The sequence below is a fragment of the Eurypyga helias genome, unplaced genomic scaffold, assembly GCF_000690775.1.
Source record: "Eurypyga helias isolate BGI_N326 unplaced genomic scaffold, ASM69077v1 scaffold39790, whole genome shotgun sequence".
Lineage (NCBI taxonomy): Eukaryota > Metazoa > Chordata > Aves > Eurypygiformes > Eurypygidae > Eurypyga > Eurypyga helias.
The window spans coordinates 1,484-27,388 of NW_010225709.1; the positions used below are offsets into that span (position 1 = coordinate 1,484).

General features: G+C 52.7%; 1 protein-coding gene across 1 annotated transcript in view; it reads left to right on the forward strand.

Moving 5' to 3' along the window:
• Positions 1 to 20,813, forward strand: part of TMEM201 (transmembrane protein 201) — a gene marked incomplete at its 5' end in the record, with an annotated part of 22,113 nt that extends 1,300 nt beyond the window's left edge. The window contains 10 exons of the mRNA XM_010150384.1: positions 3,707 to 3,827; positions 4,192 to 4,386; positions 5,081 to 5,257; positions 5,810 to 6,201; positions 6,677 to 6,880; positions 16,617 to 16,834; positions 18,439 to 18,510; positions 19,357 to 19,644; positions 20,145 to 20,273; positions 20,716 to 20,813. Coding sequence (XP_010148686.1) covers positions 3,707 to 3,827; positions 4,192 to 4,386; positions 5,081 to 5,257; positions 5,810 to 6,201; positions 6,677 to 6,880; positions 16,617 to 16,834; positions 18,439 to 18,510; positions 19,357 to 19,644; positions 20,145 to 20,273; positions 20,716 to 20,813 — 1,894 coding nt within the window. The remainder of the gene's footprint in view (positions 1 to 3,706; positions 3,828 to 4,191; positions 4,387 to 5,080; positions 5,258 to 5,809; positions 6,202 to 6,676; positions 6,881 to 16,616; positions 16,835 to 18,438; positions 18,511 to 19,356; positions 19,645 to 20,144; positions 20,274 to 20,715) is intronic.
• Positions 20,814 to 25,905: the final 5,092 nt, after the last annotated feature.

Genomic DNA, 25,905 nt, shown 5'->3' on the forward strand with positions numbered 1-25,905 from the left:
ACTCCAAGTCTGGCTCTTGGGAAAGCGTAGGCTGCGTTAGGACACCGGACTAGAAATTTGGTCTTGCGGCTCAGTCCTCAGCGCTGTCTGCAGCTGCTGGTTCTGCGCTGGGCACAACGAGCTGCACATAACACGGTCCCGCTGGGCACGCCGTGCCATCGGCTTGGGCTGTGCTGCGGCCCTCGGGCAGCTCGGCCCTGTCAGCCTGCCATCGCGTGTTCTGCTCAGAGCTCGTCCGTGCTAAAGGGCTCCTCCTCTGCCTGGTGTGTTTCTCCTTCAGATTCGCTGGCACAGCTGTGTGTGTAGTTGCTTTGTAATCCAGTTGAGCTAGGATGGAGAGTGTTGCTTTAAGTACTTCTAACGGAGAGTTGTTTTTTCTGCTGATCCTTGGCAGAGGACGAGGGCAGCCCGGCAAAGAACTGCGCATCCACCTGCCGCTGCCTTTAGGAAAAGCCAAACGTCTTCATCGTCTGACCTCGCAGCAAAGATGGGGAGAAGGATTAGATGCAAATCAGAACGTTTGGCAGTCTGGTGTATTTTATCAGGGGGACCGTTCTGGCAGTCCACTGAGAGTGTGGGGTTAGGTGAGACTTAGACGTGTCTGGATGGGAATAGTGGAGGGTGTCGGGGGCAAGAAGGAAGAGGAATTCCTGATGTTACCCGAGAGACACAGACTAGTTGCTGAAGAGCGTGTCAGTGGCTGTACCCGCCGGCTGACTTCGGCGAGTGCCACGCGCAGGACGGAACGCGCGTTGGCAGAACAAGGGAGCCTGCTGGGCTCTCGCAAGGGAAGGTGGTGTCGTACTGCCTGAGCGGTGTGACTCACCTGGGCGTTGTCTCGTAACGGAGTTGGCTCCAGGTATGTTCCCCCAGTGCTGCCTTCAGCGGAGATCTACCTGCACAATTCCTCCAGAGCTGGGAATTGTTTTCTGGCTCGTTGGGGTGCGGGGGCCACGCGGGGCGTTACGCAGACCCTCCGCTGTTGGCGGGATCGCTGCCCTAACTTCATCGCTTCCTGCTGCTCCGGTTTTATTTTGCAGGGTGGTGCTTTGCCCAGTGAAGCTCGTTTGAGTTACTACAGTGGTAGGTTGTAAACCCCTCGGGGGGGTGATTTGCCCAGTGTTTTGCCAGGGGTTGAGCACTCGGTAAGCTTAGTCTTGCGTCTTCTGTCTCCTCCTAACAGGACGTCTGACCTCAGGAGCCGGTGTGCTCCAGTTCATTATGTCGTTAGGGTTGTGTTTAGTTCCCAAGTCATTAAATCCGCGTTTGAGGCTTTCCAAATGCAGTGCTTGGGCTTTGTTCTGAGAGTGCTGCCCAGTCACTGTAAAATTAGCACGCTGCCTACGTATTCTTGCCTGAAATGACCTGGTTATTCTTTCTGCATCCAGTAGGTTGGCAACTTGTGATTTTTGCACTTATTTCTATGGCAACAGATGGTGAGTTCACAGAAGGAAGGATTACAGCTTTTTACCCTAAATGATCTGGGAGTTAGCAATTTCATTTGTATACTCTGAGAATGAAGGGCTGCTGTTCAACCCTTGCTAGCACTTCCTTGGCCTCAGGAGTGAGAATGAAAATCCTGCTGGGGAAGGATGGCAAAGTCTGGGTTATAGTAAGGATTTGGTCTCCGATAGCAGCGAGCTCTCGGGTAGGGTTTGGCACTGCTGCTGTTTTCCTTTATAGCACGCCTGTCGTACTCTTTTTTTGGCCCGTGCTTTCCAATTCCGTGTTGTCCTTGAGATTGCTCCTTCTGCCGACTCTGTGGTGGTAGGTAGGGGCTGGAGTGTCTTATTTCCACGGGTCCAGGGGATGATGCCACAGCGGCAGGATCGCGGCACCTCCCGCAGAACCTGGGACCTGTGCGGTGACCTGCGCCAGAGGACGGGGTTTGGGGTGTGTTTGCTGGCAGAGCCTGCGCTCGAGGTGCAGTCGGGTTTGGATTCGGGTGGTTAGCGTGCTTCTGAAGCCTGTGCATGTTACTTTCACCCCTTTTACACCTACGATAGCGAGATGAAACTACCACCGGTGGGTGTTGCTCGTCCGTCCCGAGTGCGGCTGCTTCGGCGCGTGGTTCGCTCGGCTTTTGGGCACCGGTAGCTCTCGGGAGATCGAGGCTACTAGTCCGGTTTAAGCTTTTTATCTGTTGGCCTGTCAGCTGCAGTGTGGTATTTTTAACTCTGATCGCTTACTGTTGTGAGCCCTCTTGGCCATGCAGAAAGTTGAGCAGTATTAAGAGGGGTGTGGGTGTATGCTGCTATTCTGAGATGACACTGTCACCCTGGCAGCTCCAGCCGTTTTCTTGCAGCATCTGGCAGGGAATGCTCTGCACTCCGGCTTTTCAGGCTCCTTCCTGGTGCTTCATATCAAGCTCATCCTCATCGTTACTCCTTCAACCGGAGGCCCAAGCATCACTTGAGGGTTTCGTGTTTTATGAACCAAGTTTCAAGACATGGTCTGCAGAAATGGGAGTGGGGGAGAGCCTTAACTGTAGGCATCCAGCTACGAGGGCGAGGGAGAAGCCATCGTATTTAAGGGGAGAGCCAACTGGCCGTTTGGTTGCAGGGTGCTGGAAATGACAAAGTGTTTGGGTGCAGAATGCTGTGCCAGGAAGTACAGTACGTGGAACTGTGCTAGCTTACAACTGACAGCACTTGTGCTGCTGTGGCTTGCTGTCGGGCCGTCAGCGAGCCGTCCCGCACGGTTGCCTCATGGCTGCTTCAGCGGTGGCGCAGCAGAGGCCTGGCCATAGCTCGGTGGGGCACACGGGGTGAGGGCAGCTCTTGGCGTAGCTGCCACGGCGGTTCCCTGCCTGGATAGCTGCCCGTAAACCCAGGCAGCTGGGATGTGCCGCCTGTACCTGCCAGGAAGCTTCCTCTTGGGTGTTGTGCCAAGCGTCCAGAGAAGTGCTGACCTTTAGGTAGGGTCAGGAACCAGGACACCCAACATTTTTTACTCAAACAACCTGTTGCAGTGGGGCTCCGTCACAGCTGTTTCTCTTGTAGGGACTGTTGTTTTAACAGGATTGTTTTAAAAAACCCAAGGGGCTCATGGGTCCAGGCCATTGTCTTTATCTCTTCAGTTCCAGTGCATGGAAACTGGGGGAGACGTGTTGATTCCTGGGTTCCTTCACATGTATCCTAAAGCTGCGAAGAAACTGCTATTTACAGTGCCTGAAACTTGGGGTAATTTGGTATGCCTTTGTCCTTGAAAGATTTTGTAATGAGCGGGGCAGCCAGAACTGTCACCACGAGCCCATTCCCTAGGTTTCCAGGTACCATCGTATGTAGTTTGTGTGGATCATAACTTGTGTTTCCCAGAGTCCTGGGCATTAAGCAGCACATCTGTTGCACCCCTCGTGTAACCTAACACTGCTGATTATGGAGAGGACTCGCACCCCCGAATAAGCCTCTGAAAGACAGTGGAGTGGGTTATTCACAAGGTGGTTACAGTTCTGGTATGTCCATGGTACTGGCACAAAGATATGAGCATCAGGCGGAAATGTATTTCTACTTTGGGCTAAAGATGGCCTGAAAGTCCATCTTTTCACTGCTGAAATGACCACGCTGAGTCATGCTGTCAGACACACTGAATGGGAAGGTAGATTTTCATTCCAGCCTCTCTTGCATTTCCCTGTTGGAAAGCCCTTGCTTTCCTCTGCATCAGCTGAATTCAGTGTTGATGACGACCACGTTTCCTTTCCGGTCAGGAGGAAGCCCACGCACGTGACGGTGAACTGCTGGTTCTGCAATCAGGACACGGTAGTGCCATACGGGAATCGCAACTGCTGGGATTGCCCCAACTGTGAGCAGTACAATGGGTTCCAAGAGGTACGTGTTACTTGAGGGGTGGCTGGGAGGGTGCCTGCCCTGTGGAACAGTGCTGGTGGGAAAATCCTGCTCCTCCTTTGAGATGATACAGGCCCGGGGCAGAGGAATGTGCAGGTTTGACAGCTGACAGCTCTGTGCTGGGCATGTGTGAACTCAGCAGCTGATCCCCTCATCAGATTTGAGAAAATCTGCTGTGCTGACATGGGAAATCTGTCTTTATCATTCTTCCCTTGCTTCAGAGGGCAGAAAAGGCCTTGAGGTTTTCACCAATATCTCCAAAGAACCTCTTTTTTACTGTACCTAGCCTTGATTTTATGATCTCACATTTCCTTTCCTTCCTGCCTCCTTTTTTGCTCCCTGTCAGAATGGAGACTACAACAAGCCCATCCCTGCCCAGTACATGGAACACCTCAACCACGTGGTGTCGGGTGCCACGACTTTCTGTGATCCTGCCAAACCGCAGCAGTGGGTGAGCAGCCAGATTCTGCTTTGCAAGAAATGCAACAACCACCAAACCACGAAGATCAAACAGCTGGCTTCATTCTCACCGCGGGAGGAGGTGAGTTCCTGCGGGACTGGCATCCCAGGAGGATGTCTGTTCCCGGCATTCCCGTGCATGTATCTGCTTCCGATTCATGTGCTCTGCATTATTTTGTTTGACTTTGCAAATGGTACCAAGCCTCTGGGTAGGTGATGTGTCCACTGGAGTGGTGCTGAAAACCACCCCTTTGGCCCTACTTGCGCTCTCTTTTAACGGGTGCTGGTAGTGACTGATGGAGCTCAGCTCGCCGGAACCTTCAGACAGCGACAGCCTTCGAGTCGGGGGCTGACTTGTGGAAGGACTTGTCTCTTTTTCCAGCACAGTGGTGTGGAAGGGCAACAGGGGTTTTGTGTCCCCTCAAATGTGGACATTTGTGCGGAGGGGAAAAGCCCTTCCAGCTTTTTGTCTCATCTTGTGTGTTGAGGTCATAAGGTCTTGACAAAAACAGCAGAATTGAGCCAGACATTCACCATCCTGAAACCGGGCCACAGCAGCCTTCTCCAAGGGCTGTTTAATCTCTTCCGGGGCTGGGTCAGCTGTATGCCAAGTCGGCTGGCTGGCTGGCTTCCAGCTTGGTCACTCTTCGGGCCTGGTTTCAGGGCGCTGTTCCTCTGGAGACTTGGAAGCACACCTTGCCCTCATGTCTGTAAGCGAGCGTGATAACTGGTGAGGGACCTGCAGTTCTCACCTACTTTTCCTCCCCTCTCACCAGCACAAGTACGATGAGGAGATTGAGGTGTATAAGCACCATCTGGAGCAGACCTACAAGCTGTGCCGTCCGTGCCAGGCTGCTGTGGAGTATTACATAAAACATCAAAACCGGCAGCTCCGGGCGCTGCTGCTCAGCCACCATTTCAAACGCCGTGAGACAGACAAGACCTATGTACAGGTACGTGGGGGAGGGATGAGGGAATTTAGGGGGAGTGCTGAGAACTAGGTGCCTGCTGGGAAGGGAAGGGAAGGCAGCGTCGGGGGTCTCTGGCTCCAGGAGCTTGAGTGCATGGCAGAAGTTTAGAATAGCACTGGGTAGCTGCTGCAGATGTTCCAGATGTTGTTGGCTTGAGCTTTTCAAGGTAAGTCTAATGGAATAAGAACAGAGTGGAAGGAGAATGGTGGGACAGGCAGAAAAGGGGAGGTAGGGAAGGCAATTTATGAGTACAGTGTGGGAAACTCTGAAGTACAAGGGGGAAAGGAAGTAAGAATGCTGGGAATAGAATGATGACCTTCTTGTCTCGCTGCCCTGCCTGACCCTAGCTTCTGCTCATGGCTCTTTGCTACTCTGCGGCATCCCTGTGGTGTCAGCCCAGTACTGAGGCTTATAAGGACTTGAGCAGAACTGTCTGGTAAACCATACAGTCTGGCAGCGTTTCATAAAGCACCATTTCAGAACCTTCTACAGTGCATTCAGCTTCTGACAAGGTGTTCCTCCCTTCCCCTGCAGAATTTGTGTTCGTCCTCCTCTTCTGCTTACATAGCCACACCGGCTCAGGTGATATTTCTGCGGTTCTTGGCCTTCTTCAGCTGTGTGTTCCTGGTTCTCATCGCCTTGTATGGGTCGGGCGACCCTTTCTCACCCGGTGCAGCACTCCCTGCTCCTGTCTCCTCTGCTCCGGTGTCTGTTCGGAACAGGACTGACACAAGCTCACATGCAAACTTGGAAAACGACTCTTCCGTGAAGGTGGAAGGCTGGCGGGAGCTGCTCCTCCTGCTCCCAGAGCAGATGATGGAGAACCTGAGTGCCGCGTGGGCTTACGGGAAGAACCATCAGATGGCAGTCGCTGTCCTCGGGCTGTTCACCTGCCTGTTGGCCATGTGCTTAGCTGGACGGATCAGGTGGGTGTGCTGTTCCCTTCGGTTTCACTTGGGGAAATGCTGCCTTATGTTGGGAGTCTCTTGTCCTGACGCAGTGAGCCAGGGGAAGGACGTTTGCCAGAATGGCCCATGCAGTACTGGGTGGCACAGTTCTCCTTGTCATTTTTGGGTTGCCAGCTGGCTGGATGGAGACAGCAGGGCTTGTCTTGGATCTGGGCCTTTGTTCATGCAATTTCAGCTTGAATTCCTGTGAACAAAGAGCTACCCGTGCCGCTCTGCCCTCCGGTCGAAAACGGAACTGGTCTAGTCGGGTACTTAGCGCAGTGGTGGGGCTGTGGGTGATACAGCCATAGTAAAAGAAAGACCATAACCTGCTTGTTTTGTTTATCCTCCCCACCTTTTCCCCACCTCTCCGCTCCTTCCTTAGGACCAATGGGGTTCATTAGTGTTTAAATTCTTACCCTGTGTCTTGCTTGGTTTCTTTTTGGCGTTGCAGGCTCCGGAGAATTGATGCGTTCGCTTCATTCTTGTGGCTGGTAGTGATGAGTCTGCATTTGGCTGAGAGGTACCTGAAGATGGAAACACCCAGCTGGCTAGACACGGCCAAATTCGGCACCACGTCCGTGTGCTGCCTGGTGGGCTTCACCGCAGCTGTGGCCACGCAGAAATCAATGGGCCATCGGAGATACCGTCCCCGAAGGTCAGAGCCAGAGCAGTGACGCTGGGGGAAGGAGGAAAAAAAGCCTTGTGAACTCTGTGACTGGTGCTTCTCTCTCCTCTTTTTATTTTCCCTTCCTCTGTTTCATTTTTTTCTTTCTTTTTTAATTAGATAAGCAGTGAAGATCTCTTCTTCCTTTGTATATAATGTGTTCTTCCTATCTTTGCTTCTCGCTGTGCTAGCTGCTTGGAGCATTTCCGCTGCTGGTACTAGCCATGGAAGCTACTCCTGCTGCCTCCATTCTCCCTCCTGAATCCTCCGTCAGCAGTGCAAATATCCAGCTTCCCCAAAGCCAATTCTTCCAGCAGCTGCCTCACAAACCGCTCTGTAAATGCAGCCTCCTCCCCATTCTGCTCCTCCATCCAAAGAGATTCTGGCTTCTCCTGTCCTTCGGTTCTTCTCGCTGCTGTCCACCCTTAGCCAGCCACAGAGGAACCCTCTGCCTTGATCCTCCGGGGGGCCCAGCCCCCCTTCACTTTTTTTTAATGGTGCTGGTCATTTTAATTTCGAACTGATGCGAATTTGCTGCTGGATTCCGAGTCCTTGTAACCTGTGCTGTAGTACCGCTGCGTGGCGTACGGGCGTGGGAGGAGGGGACCGCACGTAGTCCATAACGCGGTGGTGCTTGCCTCCAGGCCCATGTAGCATCGCGTAACCGCGTGCTCTCTCGCTCTGCCGCTCTCCTGTGGCGCCTGTTGCAAACAGAGAGGCCTCCTTAAGTGCTTTTGACTGGAACTGCAATAATGTATTTACCAGGGTGCTTTAAAAGGTGGCGTAGCTCAGGGTGTCTTGACTGAATGTCTGGAAATATTCAGCCATTTTAGGCTAAATTTTCAAATCTACCCGTGGCTGTTGCTTTCAATGCAAGTTTTCTTGGTGCTTTTTACCCATCCACCCACACAGCTCCCTGAGGAGCATCTGTGTAAAAGCACAACTGGAGAAAAATGCGTGCGTTCCTCCACTCCTGTAGCCTTAGAAAGTGAAGGAATACGGGACTAACAGCCTCGTGCTGTGGTGTGTGCTCAGCGTCTCTTGTCCATCACCACCAGCCGATGTCTTCCTTCTTGCTGAGAGCACGGATGAGGAGAAGGTGCTGTAGTAAGGGGTGGGAGCCTCTGCTGTGGGACTGCACGGCAGCAGAGGCGGATTGTTCTTGTTACTTGGAGGAGTTTGTTTTTTTGAAGTCTGCCATTGGCAGTGATGCTGCTGAAGAAATGGGTCTGGAAATTGTGCCTGGCAGTCCTCTGCTGAAAGCTGGGATAGCTGGGTGTTACTGTGTGGGGTGGGAGGAGCCTTCTGCTGCTTGGGTTTTTAGAGGATTAACTTGTTGGGGCCTCTTAGGATAAGCACTCTGATTGTCCTGCACTGTTTTTGCAGGGCACTCCACTGAGTTTCTCAGAGTCACGGAACCGTTTGGGTGGGAAGGGTCCTTAAAGATCATCTAGTTCCAACCCCCTGCCATGGGCAGGGACACCTTCCACTAGCCCAGGTTGTTCCCAGCCTCATCCAGCCTGGCCTTGGACACTCCCAGGGATGGGGCATCCACAGCTTCTCCGGGCAACCTGTCCCAGTGCCTCCCCACCCTCTCTGGGAAGAATTGCTACCTGATGTCCAATCTCAGTCTCCCGCTTTCTGTTTAAACCTGTTACCTCTTGTCTTGTCACTCCCTTCCCTTAGGAAAAGTCCCCCTCCAGCATTCATGTCTCATCTGGATTTGGGTTTTTCAAGAGGAAATAGCATTCTTACGAAGATCTGCTGTTCTGTTCAGAGTAGCCCAGTGGAACTGGTCACACGATTAGTCTGATACAAGTTAATTGGGTATCTTCATCTTCCTGTGTGTAAACTGCAGCAGTCAGAATGGAGCTCTGGCTATGAGGCATCTGCACCCCCTGCTGAAAGATCCAGGCACTGCTGGGTGCTGCAGGTGCCAGTGAAAGTACAGAACCTTTTTTAAAGGAAACGAAAGGCGTTTCGTAGCTTTTCAGTCACTGTTCTTCAAACCAGTGTTTGTTGTGAAAGCAGGAAGGCCGCGCTAACCAAAGCTCTGTGGGTATTTGCTAGCAATAAGCCAGGCTGAGTGTGTCAGCTCCTGGCCGAAGGACCACGTGCCTGTAACTCAACAGCCGGCATGGGAAGGGGACACAAACCTGCTTCCCTCACGGTGCTCTCCTGGTGCCTTCAGATAACAGCAATATCCACCTCTAAGCACACAGAGCACCCTTCTCCATTCTGGTGCTCCTGAGTGATGCTGCCGTGAGCGTCGTCTGCTTGTCTGCTGAAGGGATCCAGCGCCTGCAGAGTCTGGTTCCACGCTGTGCCTGTCGTTTAGCAGTTCTCACCCAGAAGGTTTGTCTTCACTTCACTCACAGATTGTTCCAGTCTTAGACCTGACACCGCTCCGTCCCACGTTCCACTAGAGAACTTTCCACTGAATTGAATTTAGGGAATAATCTCCAAGCAAATGCTACAAGAAGCCACGTGACTTCATCGAAACAGGAGGAAAAGCAGCAGAGGTGTGCAGGGTCCTTGGTGCCGGGTCGGACTTTCACAGTCACTGCTGCCTCTTTCCCACTCTCCGTGAGCGGATTTAGTAGGAAAAGTTTCTCAAAAATCCAGTCTTTCTGTACCTGTCAGCCAGCCAGCACAGGGGTCAGCGTCACGACAGGCAGTTGTACGCTGGGGAAGGACAGGAAGCGGCAGAGGGGGAAACGGGGACGGTTTTGTGTGTGGCTGCGCTGTTGCGACTGGCTCTCCTTTCTGTGCAGTGATCACTATCGTGCTTCTGCCCCTGGAAAATGCCCCCCTGCAGCGGCCCCTCCAAAACCATTTGCTGCTAAAGGGGGGTGGACCAAGCCTAATGGCCATCAGAACCGAATCCGGTGCCGGCTCTGCCATCCCCTAAGCAGCCCGCGCAGAAGACCCAGGGCACCTGAGCTGTATACGCCCCTTACGCGGAATAAGGCCTCGCGGCTTCACAGTTTCTTCCTCCCTTCTTCCTGCTGCAGCGCTCCCGGGTTTTCCCTGTAACGTTCAGCACAGGAAGAGACGGTGTTTCTGTTCCGCTGTGACTGTCTCCCTGCCTGTGGAAGTGGGATTGCAGGCTCCCGCCAGCTTCTGGCACAGGAAGATGCCACCGCCTGGAGCGGTTCCTCTGGCTGCTCCGCTGTCTGGTGCATCCAGGTGATGGGGGAATCTCCTGTTCCCGAGGATAGACTGGGGGCGTGAGGAGGAGGAGGGGTGGGAGAGCTGCCCAGCTGTGACGGTGTGTGGGGCTGCCCATCGTAATGTCATGCCTGATTCTAATGGCAAAATCCTTTCTGTTTTTACTAGGAATAGAACTAGTCTGCCCAGGTTTTCTTGCCCGGTACCAAGGAAGCTCTAAGTGGCAGCCTTTAAGGTGCTCTTCAGCCTCTTCGGATGCTCTCCTTACGGGAGCAGAAAATCAAAGCTGCATGAAGTTCTGCTTTGTCCTAATTCCTGTGGCCTTCTCTCTCGCTGAGCAGCTTCTTCCTCCCTTCTTTAAGCAGCACTTTTGGTTTTTCTTTCCATTTAAACACACCCTGACTTCCAGCCCCCCGGGCTCTGCCCCTGTTAGGATGTTTGCATTGTCTTCCTGACCTCCCCTCTCTTTGCCTGGGCAGGACTGGGATGGGCTGGGAGGATGCCCGTGAGGCAGCAGAGCAGGCGGTCGGTGGGGCTGTGGGCGGGAGTGGGGACGTGCTGCGCGTACGTCCCAGTCGCTCAGCCTACGTGGAGCGTGCTCTGGTATGTCAGAGCATGAGAAAGCGACTTCGCCTGGCGGCCAGAGCCCTGATCGCTGCGGTGCTTGGCCCACAACTTGTCCTTGGGGAACTTCTGGACTCGTTGTTGGAAAAATTTCAAAGACGAAACAAAGTCACGGAACGCAGTGAAACGTGGTTCAGGTTTAAGGCCAAAGAAGCTGTTGTCTCTCTCAGGTGTCAGCTTGTTTTCACGCTTCTTGGTGCCTCAGCGTGTCAGTGCTGGTACCTTGCAGCCTCCAAACCAGCAGGTCGGGTTTTGGCCTTCTAGAGGCTCCCGTGCTGGCAGCCTCCTCTCTGCTTTTCTCAAGTGCTATGCTGATGGTAGAGGAGGATTAATCTCTTGGAGGAGAGGGAAGAAAGGAGGAGGAAGGTGTTTTTCCCAGAGGTGTTCCTGCTAGCACTCAGCCCGTGCCAGTCCTGTCTCCTGAGAAGCAGGCCTGAAGAAGGTCGGCTCTACATGAGCAGTATTTCACTGTTTGCTGTTGCTGGAACAAAACCTACTGCCTTTACGGAGACCGTTCCTGCGATACCCGGTTTCCGTGCCAGGTAGCCTGAACGTGGTGCCGTGCCGTAGGTTCGGGAAGGAAGGCACTTTGCCAACTTGGCGTTTTTGACCTGAGGTTCAGTCAGGAAGTAGCTCAGCAGCTGTGTGCCATCCAACTCTGCCTGCTTGCGCCCCCACCGTGAGTCCGGCTGAAGGAAATGCGTGCTTCCAGCTCGGGCACTTTGGTGCAAGTCCAACACCTGAGCACGGCGTCACCACCCTCGTGAGGCCTCGGTGCTGTTTGGTGTCACACATGGCTGTACGTTCCCTTCTGTGGCGGGGGACAGGAGCTAACAAAGGCTGGTGGCTGACTGACACACAGACCATCCACAACCGCTTGATCGGTGCCATCAGCTGCTCGTTTCCACTTGGCTGGACTCTTGTGTCAGGCCACAGGGGAACATGTGCTAACCTGTGGTTGCCAGATGCCACTTTGCTGCCTGTGGATTCTCACAGCTGTGCAGGCCAGAGCGCACAAACGTCTTAACAGTACAAGAGGATTTTAGCCCAAAAGCCTCTAATTTCAGGTGCTGCTTTGTCCCTCTGGCCGTGTGCCGGTGTCTGGAGCAGAGGGTGGTGCTAAGGAACAGAGCAGAGGAGGTGAGGGACTGTTGGTGGGTCTGTGTGTCACTTGAAATCAAACCTGCTCCAGCCCAAAGTGCCTGGCTGGGCTTTGCTCTCACAGTGGCCACGGCTGCTCTGCCACCTCAAAAGCATCTTGTACCATGCCCAGCGCAGTTGGATGCGTAAAGGGGCCACCGTGGGTTCATCAAGTGCCTTTCCCTGGCCAAGTTTTTTGACAGCGCTGTGGAACTGCTGCAGCTTGGAACAGCGGTGCCTGTGTCTGCCAGGCCAGTGCTTTTGTCCTTGGTTTGCCACCAGCAAGTCTGCCTGGGAATATGAGGATACTCAGCTGCACTCCAAAATTTCTGAGCAACATTGCAGACTAGGAGGTGGTTGAGGGAGAACCCAGAGCTAGCAACCAAGTGAGCATCTCCACCGCTGCTACTTTGGGCCTTCCTGAAGCCCTCGCTGACGTCGGTGCGTGCAAACTGGCCCCTCACAGTTGTACATACGCTGTATTCACATCCCCTTCTCCTAACTCCTCCTCTCCTCCATCTGTGCTTTGCACGCCCTAGTGAGCTGAGCTTGGGCGTGCAAAGGGTGCAGACAAGAGGCGAGTGTAAAACCGCCGTAGCGTGTTTTATTTTGGCTTTATGACTATTTTATGAGTATGCTGAAGTTATGTGAAGCTAATAATCGTGCTTAGATGCTACAGAAAGTATGTGGTGATGTGCTGTGGACAAATTCTTTATACTCTTACAAAAATTAATATAGTCGCCAGGTGATTGGACTGACTCCACTCCTGAAGGCAGGAGGTGTGGTGTATGGCTTGGCTTTGCTGCGGTTGTTAGAGATGCTGTTGGAATTGTGTGCTGTCACGTAAAACCTGCCGGTTCCTTCCAGGCGTGCTGCCACCTGCGCGTACGCCTGGGGCCTCTGAGCTGGGGCAGAGGCGCTTGTGAAAGGGGTGGTACTCAGTCCTGAAGCGTACCTCGAGTCATCCTGGGAAAGCCTCGTCTGGGACCGAAGCTGTTGTGCACACAGGCACAGAAGAGGTCCTCTGAAGGTGGTTGCCATGCCAGCGAGTCTGGATGTTTGTAGAGGTGGGATGCGCATATACACCCCCGGAACACTTGTGCCACCAGCTGGGAGGGAAGCTGATCCCAAATGTCTCTGGAATCTAGAAGGTGGTAGTGCAGGACCTGGCAGCTGGGGTATTTTCAGCTGTAACTCAGCCCTCCTTTTCCATCCAAAGCAGGGCAGCCTGTGGGAGAAAAGAGTTCTTAGTCTTGGCAGCTCGAGAGTCACGCGTCAAAACCTTTGTCTGAGACCTGTGCCCTTTTAGCACTATGTCCCTCTCCCTCTGCCCGATTCGATTCCCTGTATTGCTCTTACGCCTGACCCTGTCAGCCTCACCGGAGGCACCGGTTATGGCAGTGGCGGGTGTGATGCCGCCGACCCAAGCGACTGCTCGCAGAGACGTGTTACCGCAGCCAGCAGAGAGGCAAGAGCGAGCTATTCCGCAGGGGCAGCAGCACCCGCGCTGCCCGCAGACAGCAGTGCAGTTATCCGTGGATAACTCACAGCTCCGCTAGGTGGGAGCTTCAGTCCGGAGGGAGCGTTTTACCCGTGGCTGACGCTGTCCTCTGGCTGCGGGCAGGCGGGGGAAGCTGGGCTCGTGCAGCAAGCTGCCTGCCTGACGGCACGTTAACGTCTGACCTCACGTCCTGCGTTGTGATAGCAGGGGTGTCCCTCTGCAGCCTTGTTCCGACTGACCCACGCTCTCCCGTGGAGCTCTCTGTCCCAGGGGGGATGCAGCATCTCTGCTCCAGTGGGAATTGAGGCACACGCATGGTGGTGTGTGGATAAGGGAGGCTGTGCTGGCAGGAGGTATTTCCCCAGGACTGTGTACAGCCCCATGCCGTGTCACGCTGTCCTTCAGGCTTCTATTTATTGGTTTATTTTTAAAGCATCTGTGCAGCAGAGTTGTGCCCAACTGTCTAGCAATGCTGTGATCGTTGTAATTGCCAATTAAGATACCCATTTTTTGATGTTCTGAAATAAACGGCTTCCGGGCCCTGACCGTTTCCACAAACTGTCTGACTCCAGAGCCTTTTTGTTTTTTCCCCTCCTCCTCCATTTTTGGCTTACTTCTTCCCCTGTTCCCAGACCTGCTGTTACATGTGTACGATGGCCTGGAGCGGCCTAGAGCGCTGCAGTGCAGTAGTCTGAGAGCAAAGGCAGAGCCGCGCTGCTCCCTTCAGGGCTGTGATGTGGCTGCCTCCTGCCTTACGATCCTCTTGATCTCCTCACCTTTTTTCATCTGCTTCCAAAAGGAGTTGTAGTTCAGCTGACCATTCTCAGGCACGGAGCGCGTTCCCACAACAGCACCCCTGCTTTTTAGCCGTACCCGGCCCTCTTGGCGTGACCGGCAAACGCTGAAGGGAATGGGAATTTGCACATGTTGCAGGAATTTCCTTTGTTCAGAACAGGTCAGTGTTTAAGCCGTTCCTTGGCCAGCACTCTAAGGCGTTAACATGCTGTGCTTAAGATCCTTCAGCTCTTCTTCGCTGACCAGAAACGTTCTTTTCTGGAGGGTGCAAGACGTGTGGCACATCGGCTGCGCGGGGCATCTGGCCCCACGAACTTGGTGAGGTTGCGAGTGGGTCTGCTGAGCAGCAGAGCCTGTGCGAGTCCGATCCCCAAAAGTTACAGTCCCAGGAAAGAGACCGTGGTTAGGAGTGATAAATGACTGCAGTATCTTCCAGCCCATTACGTGAAAAGCTGCCAAGCCCCCGTGAGCCGGGCGAGCCGTTTTCCGGTGCAGCGACGAGCCGCGTAAACTTGGATCCTTCAGCCCAAAAACCCAGAAGGTGCAGAGTTAGGGAGGAAGAGCTGTGTTGTTCACGGGCGATGCTCTGACATGGCCCTTGGCAGACGTGGCGCGGTGGGTGGTAGGTACTGCTCTACCTGATCTGATCCGTCTCACAGCCCTGAGCCGCACTTTTCATTTCCGTTCCCTTTCTTTCAAAGCTGAGGCACGTGTGTACGTCTGCTGTTTGCACCTCTCTGTGGTGGGGCCAAGGTGTGTAGGTGTGCACGTGCTGGCGAAGCGCGACACCCTTCCCAGGTCCTCTGGAGCCTGAAGAGCTTGGGCAGTTCCTGCTGCGAGGCTGGCGAGTTCCCTGCCACTGCTGAAGGCACGTCCCGCTTGCAAGCGCCGGGAAGCTGCTTGGCTCAGGTGCTGTTCAGCCTGATAAAGCCGGTCGGGATTGTTGTCTGCCTCCTATTAGCAGATAAGTAGTTTTATAAGATATTTTTAACTCTAGACCGCTGCTTCTGGACGTGCTAGCCCGGCACCATACTGCTGCATCGCCTCTAATCTCCAGGAGAGGGTGGCGCGTGAATCGCCTCGGAGCTCAAAACAGAGACGGATGTTCCTTCACGCTCTGGTTTACCGCTGGCTTCCCTCTGTCAGGAGAAAAGCCACGTCGCTGCTCGCATCTCTGTTTTCCTCAGAAGTTGCAGCTTGATTATACGCTGCAGAGTCCGATGCCTCCATCGGAAATCGAAAGGCTCCGTTCTGCGTTAGTGCTTCATTGTGACTCGACACGTGTTCCCTAGCTAAGCAGAAATCTTACGGGGGATCCTCCAGAGATCTCGTTCGTGTTCTGGACTGATGTTTTCATGCATTTTGCTCGGTTGTTAATACACGCTTCCTTTGCTTCCAACATTGCGACCTGCCCAGAATGCTCATCTGGGGGGCATGAGGGCCGAAGCCAGACTCCAAGGCTGACCCCTCAGTTCTGACGCGATGCGGTCAGGTGAACCGTCCAGAGTAAGATCGGTGCGCAGTTGCAAGGAGGAATAGGCAGAAGGTAAAAATAGGAGTAAGTTTTTGACAGATTGTTCAGCTTAGCTTGATTTTTTTAAACTTTAAACCACTGCAAAGGTAGGTGATGAACTGGGGGTATCAGAAATTAACTGCATAGCCTGTTTGCTTGCAGCGAGTGTGAAATTCTGTGGCGGTGCTGGCTGCGAAAGCTGTTCAGCACACAAAGTGCTCTCATTCAGGTATTTTACCCGTGGAACAGGAGTCAGTTTGCGCCTGTAGTACTTCACAAGGAAGCTAAGTGGTACGGGTACCCTTAGTCTGCTCTGTCTGTTCTCTCACGTTGGACACGTGGTTCCACCGCTCCGCTCTTTCTCTTGGAAAGAACCCGCTGAAAACAACTCACAGACTTAGAAATACAATTGCCATTATTACTGCCAGTCTGAGTGTGATAGGGGTTGCTTTTTACACATGGAGGCAAGGTGCTGCCTGGGGCGTGTGCTTCAGGAGCACCGTTCCCTCTGAGCAGCTACGCCAGGACATACTTGTGGTTGGTTATGATACGCAGAGAAAGGAAAACCTAACGGTTCAGGCCTCAGCTTAGGATTGGAAAAGCCAGGTTTGTGTCTCTGTTCTATCACAGGATTTTAATGTGACCCTCGACAAGTCACTTTGCTTCTTTTTGCTGTTTTCCCAGCTTGTAAAATGAGGGGCGGGGAGTCTTCATTACCTCACAGAAATACTCACCCTATGAATTTCACCCTGTGCTGGGGGTCGCTGGGGGTCACTGGGGGCACAGTAGTTGAAGTAAGGTCGAGCAGTTCTTTCTTCCCCAGTTTCAAAGGTCTAGGAATATCCCTGTAAACCCTCATGTATGCTGCATCTCCTGCACTGAAAAATCAGTACAAAGCTGAGAGTAAAGCAAGTGTTCATGCAAGAATTCCAACTGGGAATGACTGGAACGTGCTGAATGTGTGTCACGCCTGCCGTTTGCAGGTACCTTTCTGGGGATTCGATGACTGCCTTTCCCAGCGGCACCCGGACCGGCTTTGATTCCTCTGCTACGTCTCTCTTTGTCCCAGCGCCACCCAGTATGCTCCAGCTGACAAGCCAGCAGCTCTTCAGATCCCCACGCACAGCAACTCCTTCCTCTCTTCCTGGTCGTCTCAACAGGGCGCTCTCGCTGGGTACCATCCCCTCCTTGGCCAGAACGGGTACGTCTGCCTCAAACTTTCCGGCACGGCGGAGTGGCGCGGTGCTTCCGAAGGACGCGGGCCGTGAGGGGTCCACGTGTTACAGGGATTCAGGGATTGCGGCTCCTGTGCCACAGAGGAGCATCCAGCACTCCTCATTCGGAGTGAAACTCCTGAGGTAATCTTGGCTTTGGCATTAAGGGGTTACGCAGCATACTGCTGCCATCCTGGTGAAACAAAAAGCCTCGCTGCCTGCTTGCCTGCTGTGGGCTGCTGGAATCCAGAGGCTTCTCCAGGCATTTGTGGCAGTATGGCGCCACTGCAAGGCGCTGTGTGGGACAGAAGGAGTGGTTAGACATGGAAATGGAGAAGAGCAGCTCTTGTAAGTGATTGGGAGCAGTGGGATAACTGATCTGGCAAGTGCACTGCTCCCTTCCCTTTAGCTGCTTTGTGCAGTTGGCTCTTCCTGCTACAGCTGAAGGGAGCGGAGCTGAAGGCAGGCTCTTCCCTAAGTCTGGGTTTGGACTTGTGCATTAGCACAACTATTGCAGCTGCTTCAGAGACCCCATTTCCTCTTGTTTTTAAGGTCTCTCTGCGACCCAGGGAAGACACATAGGCCTAAGGGAAGTCTCTCTCACAGTTCCTCAATGAGGCCTCAGTTTTGTTGTGCTTGAAACTAACGGATGGGAAATAGCATTCAAATCCTGTTCTCCATCCAAGGAAAGCTGAGCTTTCCCACGACACTAACTGCTTACCACATCAGAAGCCAAAATGTGGCAGTGTCTAGGATAACACTGCAGCAAAAAGAGAGCGATCTTGCATGTTTTTTTTACTTTATTCGACATTCCTCTAGCTCGCGCTGCCAGCAGTTTCACCAGATCCACTGAGGGCACGAGGAAGAGCAGCCACGCACAGCTCTCAGCAGCACGGCAGCTCTGGCACAGCGTCACCGTCCTCGTGACCGAACTGCTGCTGGAAGGGCAGGCGCCAGGGCCCAGACAGCTGGGGTTCCCCCACACACTGAACCACCCTGTGAAGTCTCTGCTTTCTTTTGCTGAGGTGCAAAGCCAGACAGGCACCGGAGAGCGTGCTGTGGGCTCAACATTTCTGGCCAACAGCAAGGTTTTAACCTCCAAAGCTGTTTGTCCACAATTATGTAAGTCGAGTGCCTAAGAAAAATAATTGATTTAAGCTCTGAGGTTTCATTTGTAGCACTTCTTCCTGACTTTAGTACTGGTTTTTTTTCCTTGCCTCATTATTATGGCTGCTGTGCCTGGCAGCCAGATGGGAATTGCTCCTGCCCATGATCTACCCTGAAGGCCCTTTTCATGAGAAAAGGATGCAGCCGTATCTTCACTTTCTTTTTTTTAAAGTAGAGGCCAGCCAGGCTGTGATACAGTCACAGGGTTGGTTTCGGCACCTGCTGATCAGATCTGTTCTGCTGCGTCTGGGAAAAGTGGATTATTCTGACGCCTGCCCAGAAAAACAGGGACGTTTTTCCTGCCTACATTTACCACCCCTCCCCTTCTGAGACTGGTGACAGGGGGATGCAGTCACGTTTCTGAAGGACAGACCTGCAGTAGCTGCGCCAGCTGGGTTCACAGTGTTTCATTTTTGCTTTTCAGATTCTGGCTACTTGTTCAGTGGCAGTCGGCCAGCCTCGCAGTCATCTCAGTCCAAGGAATCTCCTACGTCAGGTAACGTGCCAGGCCGTCCAGAGCAGCCATCTTTACAGGGTTTGCAGTGAGTGGGTTGAAACATATGATCCAAATTTAAATCTTTCCTTCCTGCTAGCTTCCCAGTGAAAATGTCCGTTTCGCTGTTAGAAATGCTGCAGAGAGAGTTCCAACTACGAGTGGGATTGCGTTAAGATAAGGTGCTGTATGTGTCGGATGTCCTTCTCCCTGGGAGAGCTCACCGTGAGGCAAAGCAAGGATCTCTTCCCTGCCCTACAGCTGAGCTGAAGGTGCTTTGCAGGGGACTTACACTGTGCCTAGGGCAGCTCTTTCGTTTCACGTTCCCTCCCCAGCCTAAGGAACTGCTAATTTGGGTACTCTCTGCTCTGCCCTTTTGCTCCCGTGACCTGTCTGCTGCCCTCCTGACCCCAAATGGATGGTTGGGCTGTTTGTGCTGCTTAAGCATTTGCTGCTGGAGATGCAGTCGCAGCCTGGGCTAACGCCCTTGTGCAAACTGCTTCCCAGCCCAACAGCCTGTAAAGGATATCCCAGAACGATTAGTTTACCCCCAAACCAGCATGAATGCAGGCTCTCCTGAAGGGACACAACTGGGCAGAGAGAAAGCTCACCCAGCTCCTAATAAACCCGTCTCTGGTCTAAGTCATCCTGGAGTGCACCAAAGTGCTTGTGGAATTTCTCCATGGTTTGCAGAGAGGGAACTGGAATGAGTAAAGGATGTTAGTACGAGATATGTCGGACTTTTACAACTCCTGTTCCCTTTTCTGGTAGAATTGTTGAAGAAAACTGTGCCTGTTGTGTTGGGATGGTCAGCTCATCATTTTCTCTTTGGGGATATTTCCATTTCAGAGCACTTCTCCCTGCTGTCCGGCAGCTGTGCCCCCTCCCGCATCCCCTCTCCAGCACCGTCGGTTGCTGGCTCTGTGACTTCCAGCTCGGGTTCCTTGCGGTACCGCCGGCCACTCATCAGCCCTGCCCGCCTGAACCTGAAAGGACAGAAGCTGCTGCTTTTCCCCTCTCAGACGGAGGCTCAGCTCACCCCGACGAGCTCCGAGGAGCACACCTCAGACAGCAACATCCTTGCCACCGAGCTCTCCTCCTTTCCAAAGAAGAACCTCGGCAAGTGGGGGATGCATGGTATGCTGGCAGCCTGCTGCGCTCCTGAAAACACGTTTGTAGGAAGGGGTTGGCTTCCGAGCGAAGCCGTGCATCACCTAGCCGTGCGTCACCTAGGACACACAGTACACGGGAAGCCTTCAGGTCAAACGCAGGTGGTGATGACTGTTAGGCTACCAAAGCTTCCTTAAGAATCCAGTGGTGGCCTGGAGAGCCTCTTGTCTGCCAGAACAGATTCCCTTCTCTCCCTTAGCGATGCCCCGGGGATACTGCCACTGTCTCACCCTCGTTTGGAGAACTCCTTTAACCGAGGACGTAGCGATGCTGATACGGACAGTGTGTGAGGGAAGCATGCAGGCAGCTCCTGCTACACAGCACTGAAATTTGCCTTTTGCTTCCAGCCCGTCCTCAGTCCTTCCATGGTTTACCAGGCAGCCATTCATAGCTTTAGTCTGGTAACTTTGGCTACTTTTGGCTTCCACTGGCACCTTCTGAGCTTTCCTTTCTTTTTCTCCTTGCAGATAGATCTGCTGGAGAAGGAGGGAGTATTTGCAGCGATAATTCCATCAAAAAGGAGGATCACTCATCACATTCATCTACCTGCGTGGTGGACACGACCACCAAAGGGGAGGACTGGGCCGGCTGGAGAGGTAGGTGCCAGCTGTGTGTGTGCTTCATGTACGTGTGAGCATTTCTGTGAGGGTGAGTGAGATCCCTGCTGTGCTGTAGCGGTGGTCTGGCCTTCAGACCAGACAAATAAATAGTAGCTACATGGATCTTCTGTTATTCCAAGACCTTAAGGAGGCTCTTCTGGTTCTTTGGACTGTCTGACAAATAGTAACAGCGTGCCAAACTGAGGCAGAAGGAAAGGGGTGGGGATGCGGGTGTTGAGAAGAGCAGTGAGATGAAAATAGAACCAAAGGGAGCAGGGGAGTCCTTTCTGGCAGGAGAAGTGAGCAATTTCTGCTTATGCTGAAGAGGCTGGGCAAGGAGAAAGAGCCCAGCATATGTTCACTGTTATTTATCTCATCAATTCCTTAATATCTCTTTCTATTATTCCTTTTTTTCTTTGTGTTGTCCCCATCTACTAAGGTCGGTTTGGTAACTCCGCCCTCCGGGGTCTGCTAGCCGTAAGTCTGACTCTGAATGCTCTCTTCACATCAGCATATGTCTACCGGAGCCTGCGCTGATCTGTGCCAACACTCCCTCTCTGTCTGGTTCCACCTGCTTCTGAGGTCAAGAAGAATTCACGGCTTCATCACTAGTGGCCACACCACTGGTGCATTTTAAAAAAACTACTGTATGCTCAGCTGTCTTGACAAGGAGCCCAAGTAGCTGCTGCCATCACTTCCAGCTACAGCATATCCAGGAGTGTCCTTGGAGGCAGCGGGCAGAATGCCTGGAAAGCTCCAGTTCAAAGCAAGAGGCCAGTCGAATGGCCCACACACTTTCTTTCAAAGAACTGACCTCTGAGACACAAGCCTTGAAAACTCATAAGCTCTGTGTTTGGGAACCTATGCCCAGTTTTTTCTGACATATTGACCTCCTGTGGGTGGTGCTGGGAGGCTGAGGGGAACTAGAACAAATGAGCTGGAGAAGGGAGATGGCTTAGCAGCTGGTGCTGGGCTTTGGCTACCGTAGCAGCATTCCCAGCCTCGTTGCCCACTAATTCCTCTTCTCTCTTCCTTTTGACTCTCTCCTCTAAATGATCAGTGAACTTCCTTTAGTTGCCTTAAGCCTGCCTAAGCTCGTGGCTGACCTCAGCTGCTCGGTCCTGGTCTTGTGTCTTACAGTCCATACGCTTCCACCCGGGCTGTGCCCTGCAGCCGCTTCCACCTGGGCTGTGCCCTGCAGCCGCTTCCATCCGGGCTGTGCCCTGTGGCCGCTTTCACCAGTTGCGGTTCTGGTCGTGCTGGTTCTCCGAAACTGCCGAAATCACCGCCTGTAGGTGCCTCCAGCCAGCGCTGTCGCTGTATGAATGTACAAACCCCAGACAGGCATCCTTCTGTGGCTTGCTTTGGAAAGAGGAAGCCTTGGCTTTGCTTTACCCGGGAGGCGTTAATCCTGTTACAATTAGTTCTGTAATAAGAGGATCCCCCTGATTGGCACTGTAGTCGAAGGGCTTCGGCTCACAGCTCTGCCAGACTTTTCCCTGGAGCCACGAGTGGCGGAGCTGGTTCTCGCTCTAAATGGCACGGATCTGTTAGGAGGTAGGGAGGAGCTGTCGGATGTGTAGCCAGAAACCTGACGCCTCACCCCGATCCTGGGACTTGCCAGTAACCGTTACGGTATTTATTTCTTAGTTAAATGCCAAGGCACTCTGGGTGAGCAATGCCAAACCTGCTCCTGGACAATTCATCCTCCTGGGTAGATTAGCCTTTTCTGACTTAAAGCAAGTAGCCCTGTGTTTTCAAAAGCGGTTTATAATTTGGGGACTTCTGCTTTTGGGTGAGCCTTCAGCATTGCTTAGAATTCAGGGGCCATTTAGGGTATCGCCCTTATACTCAAAATCATTCAGTACAGCTTGGGGGGAAAAATCTTAGTGTTTTGATTCTTGCATGCCAAGTGCAGAGAGATTTACCGACATGTCAAGGATACCTGGTGAAAAAGAGCCAACTGACATTAGGGATGTGGTTCCTGAAGCAGGACTGACTCTGTTAAGAGGGTTTTTATTGTCTCTTCCTTTGCTCCTTTACCTCAAATGTATTTTCTCTTTCACTCACACCGTTGTCCTGCGTCTGCATCCTGAATTACAGCCTTACGCTTACTGCATCCTCCCTTTCTGTTCTGCTGCTGCTCCCTCTGTTGCACCCTTGCACGTGCACCGAAGCAAAGCATCTCTGCCGATAAGTCTCTGCTCTGAACCTGAAATTTGCACCTCGGAGTGACGGTCACCCTTTCACGTCGTTTTGGTTTCTCCTTGCACGGGTTAGTTGAGTTGCTACCACAGCCTCACGCAGTCCATCCCGCGGGATGGCAGCTCAGAGGGGCGTTACTGCTGGTGGTACAAGCACTAAAAGGTCTCTCTGTCTCTTCCTGCATTTTGAGGCAGCCCACTCCCCGACCTCCCCTGTTAGGGAGGCTGCTCACTGCCTGCTCTGCATCCTGCGGGCAGAGGACAGAGCTCTGCCCACACGTGCTGACTTGGGAGCCTGGGGAGAGGCCAGTCCTCACTCTGCATCTCTCAGCCCCTTCAGTGCCGGTCAGGGGCAGCACAGCAGCACCTCCTGTGCACAGGCCTGTGTCCAGGACAGAGACCTGCAGCAGAAAGATTAATTCCTTTGTAACCTGCATGTTGTGCTGCTTGTAGCCGAACCCGAGCCCTAACCTCGCTGTTAGGAGGCTTCTGTCCCTCTTTCAGACTTCTGCAGGCTCACGAGCGTGTGTCTAGGCAAGATGCTAGCAGACCCACTTACAGGCTGGTGTTTACACCTCTGCTGTCTGCGTTGGGCGATGTCCTGGTGCCATGTGTAACACCCCTTCCATGGATCCTTGTCCTGACTTCCAGCATACCCAGGGCCCTCTATGCAGGGACAAGCCTGGCAGAGAATGCTGTGGGTTTCCTTGGCTTTATTCTGCCGACAGGCGTGCACTGTGACTTCATGTATGCAAACTCTCCCCTTTCACCTCCCAGTTGCGCTCAGCTTTACCACTGCACTCAGCTGGAGTCCAAGTCGGCCTCTGTCGCCATCGGATCGCAATACAAAATCTCTCCTCCTTTCCAGCAACCACAGAGCTGCAGCCTCTCAACACACCTCTTCTTGCCCATACTCCGGAACAGGAACACCCTAACCTGCCACTGCCCTTGTGACCCTGCTCACTGAAACTGTTCATGGAGGCCTGTTTGGCCACCTGGTGCAGAGCAATACAGAGACTTTGGATTTTATTGCTGAAGAGGGAAGACAACCAACATTTTCATTCTGGTGCTAGAACACTCCTGTGGTGCTTTCACAGTGGTGAAGCCTTTGCTCGAGGAGTGCACGCAGGTGTGCATGCGTGCGCGGAGGTGTAAACACGGCGGGAGGGTTCCTTCATGTCAAAAGATCTGAGCCCCTGTTTGTCTTTAGAGCGTTGGCCTTAATCTCGCTCTTGGATACTGTGTCTGTCTTGCTGCTCTTTTCTACGTGAAGCTGGTTTGGAGGAAACAAGATGACTCGGCCCCCCTGCACAGACCTTTGTGACCGATGCCGATCTTCCTGCAGTGCTGTTCAGGGGGAAGATTTTATTTTTCTAATATTTTGCCTACTGTAAAAACCATATGGAATGGAAGAGACGTTTACAGTGCTGTCTGATAAAGATTTGAGCATTAACAATACCATCCATTAATGGCCGGATATAAATGAGCTCCGTTTCCAGACCTTTTCCATTACCCACCTTCCCTTGACAACACCCGGCTACTTTTTCTCTGGATATGGGCTTCTTGGGTGTGTTCTGCCACCTTGCGGAGACTGTCGGTGACTTTGCTGCGCTGGTTGAGGGAGGGTTTGGATTTCAGAGTCTGGTTCCAGTTCCGCAGTGGGGGCAGATGTGACGAACCCTGTGCACGTCTCTGTTCGATGGGCTAGAGAGGAGGGGTAGAACCGGCTGCCGATTCCCAAAGGCCGTTACAGCGTTTTACATAAAGGCTGAGGCGTGGAATTGGTCACTGTGGCGATGTGGGAAAAACCTCACTGCTGGCATATGGAGCCAGGTTCACTGAATTTTAGGCTGTCTGCTCAAGGAACGAATTTGGCCTGTGAATGCTCTATTCCCACTCCTGGGGTGATGGGAACATCTGCAGGACACTGCTGAACTGACTGGGTTCCTTAAAACGGGGCAGCTGGCATCAAGGGCTTGCTTGCCTGTGGATGCTGCTACATTTTTACTTCCAAGCACCATTCCTGGAAATAACCATGGTCTTAACCTCGCCCACAGACACCTGGTAGGCGGCTAGAAAGGCTCGATTTGGCCAATACCTTTTTTTTCTAAATACACGCTGCATCCAGAAGTTGTCATCAGCGTACTTCTGGGTGGAGTGGGTATCTGGAGAGGGCGAGGAGGACGGTTTTGAGTCCTAAACCTTATTTCCTGTGAAAGAAATACTGAATGTCATGTGTGTACTTGTCTGGGGAGCTCTTAGCACTGTACAGTTTAGTTAAATGTGTTCCAAGGGAGGATAAGCTGTTCCTCAGAGGTTTTTAGTTCATGCTTTGTGTTTAAAGAGGAATATTTTTCTTTAAAAAATAAAAACTGCTAAGTTTTTACCGTAGTGTGTTTCTGTTTCTTGGGGAACTGCATTTATTTATATGGGTAAGGGCTGGGCACATGTAGGGGATGTTCAGGGAAGCCCCAGGCTTTGTCCCAGGACAAGCACATTCGGGTTCTGTGCACACTTTCGCTTTGTGTTCGCCTGCCACTTCGGGGGTCTTTTCCCTGGGAGATGAGGGCTGAGAGTCTTTCCAAGATTTTGCTTTTATGTGTTATTTTATAGGCTTTATGTTTTTATTTTGTAATGTAAATCAAGAGACAAGTGGCATAAACTTTCAGACACAGGCTGTGCAAGCACAGGCTTCAGAGGCTGTAGTTTTCCTCCATATATACTTTTATGACTCAGGTTTTACTTCGTTAATTTGCTTTAGGACCTGGCCATGCTCGCCCACGCGGAGAAGTTCTGTGCATTGCTGTGCAGGAGGGCGCACGGCTCGGGCACTCCTCCTTCCTCCCCTCTTCTGGTGGCAGCAGTGCCCTGTTGGGTTCTGCAGTCTGCTCTCACTCGCAGCCGTGGCGGCCCGTTTACTTTCTTTTCCATTCCACAGGGCTGGCAGAAGGGGAGCTGAAGCGTGGACATCAGGCGCGTCTTTGGTGCTCCATCAGAGAGCTTCCTGCTGCTGCTGGCAGGTTTGTTACGAAGAGCTCACTCTCAGTATTTCCATCTCGGCCAGGGAGGGTTTTCTGTGCAAACCTGTACAGCATTTCATTGCCTGGCCCGCCACTCTCCAGCTGCTGCTGTTTGTTGTAAACTGAGAACAGCGGCCTGGTGGCCACCAGCATTTTCCTTCTGTTTCGTAGCTCTCTACGACTTCTGGAAAAGATGAACCTGGTCCCGATTTCTCCTGAGGGTTGGTGGTGCTTGTGGTGGGTTGGGTTTAGTAATTACGAGTGATCAAAGCAACACTTTTCTAAAGAGCACGTGTGTGTTGATTACTGGCAAAGATGTAGATATCTATCCTCTCACTGGGTGTACTTGGGGACACTCCAGCAATGGCAGCGCTTGCTGGAGCGCAGCACTGATGCCGGGAGGTG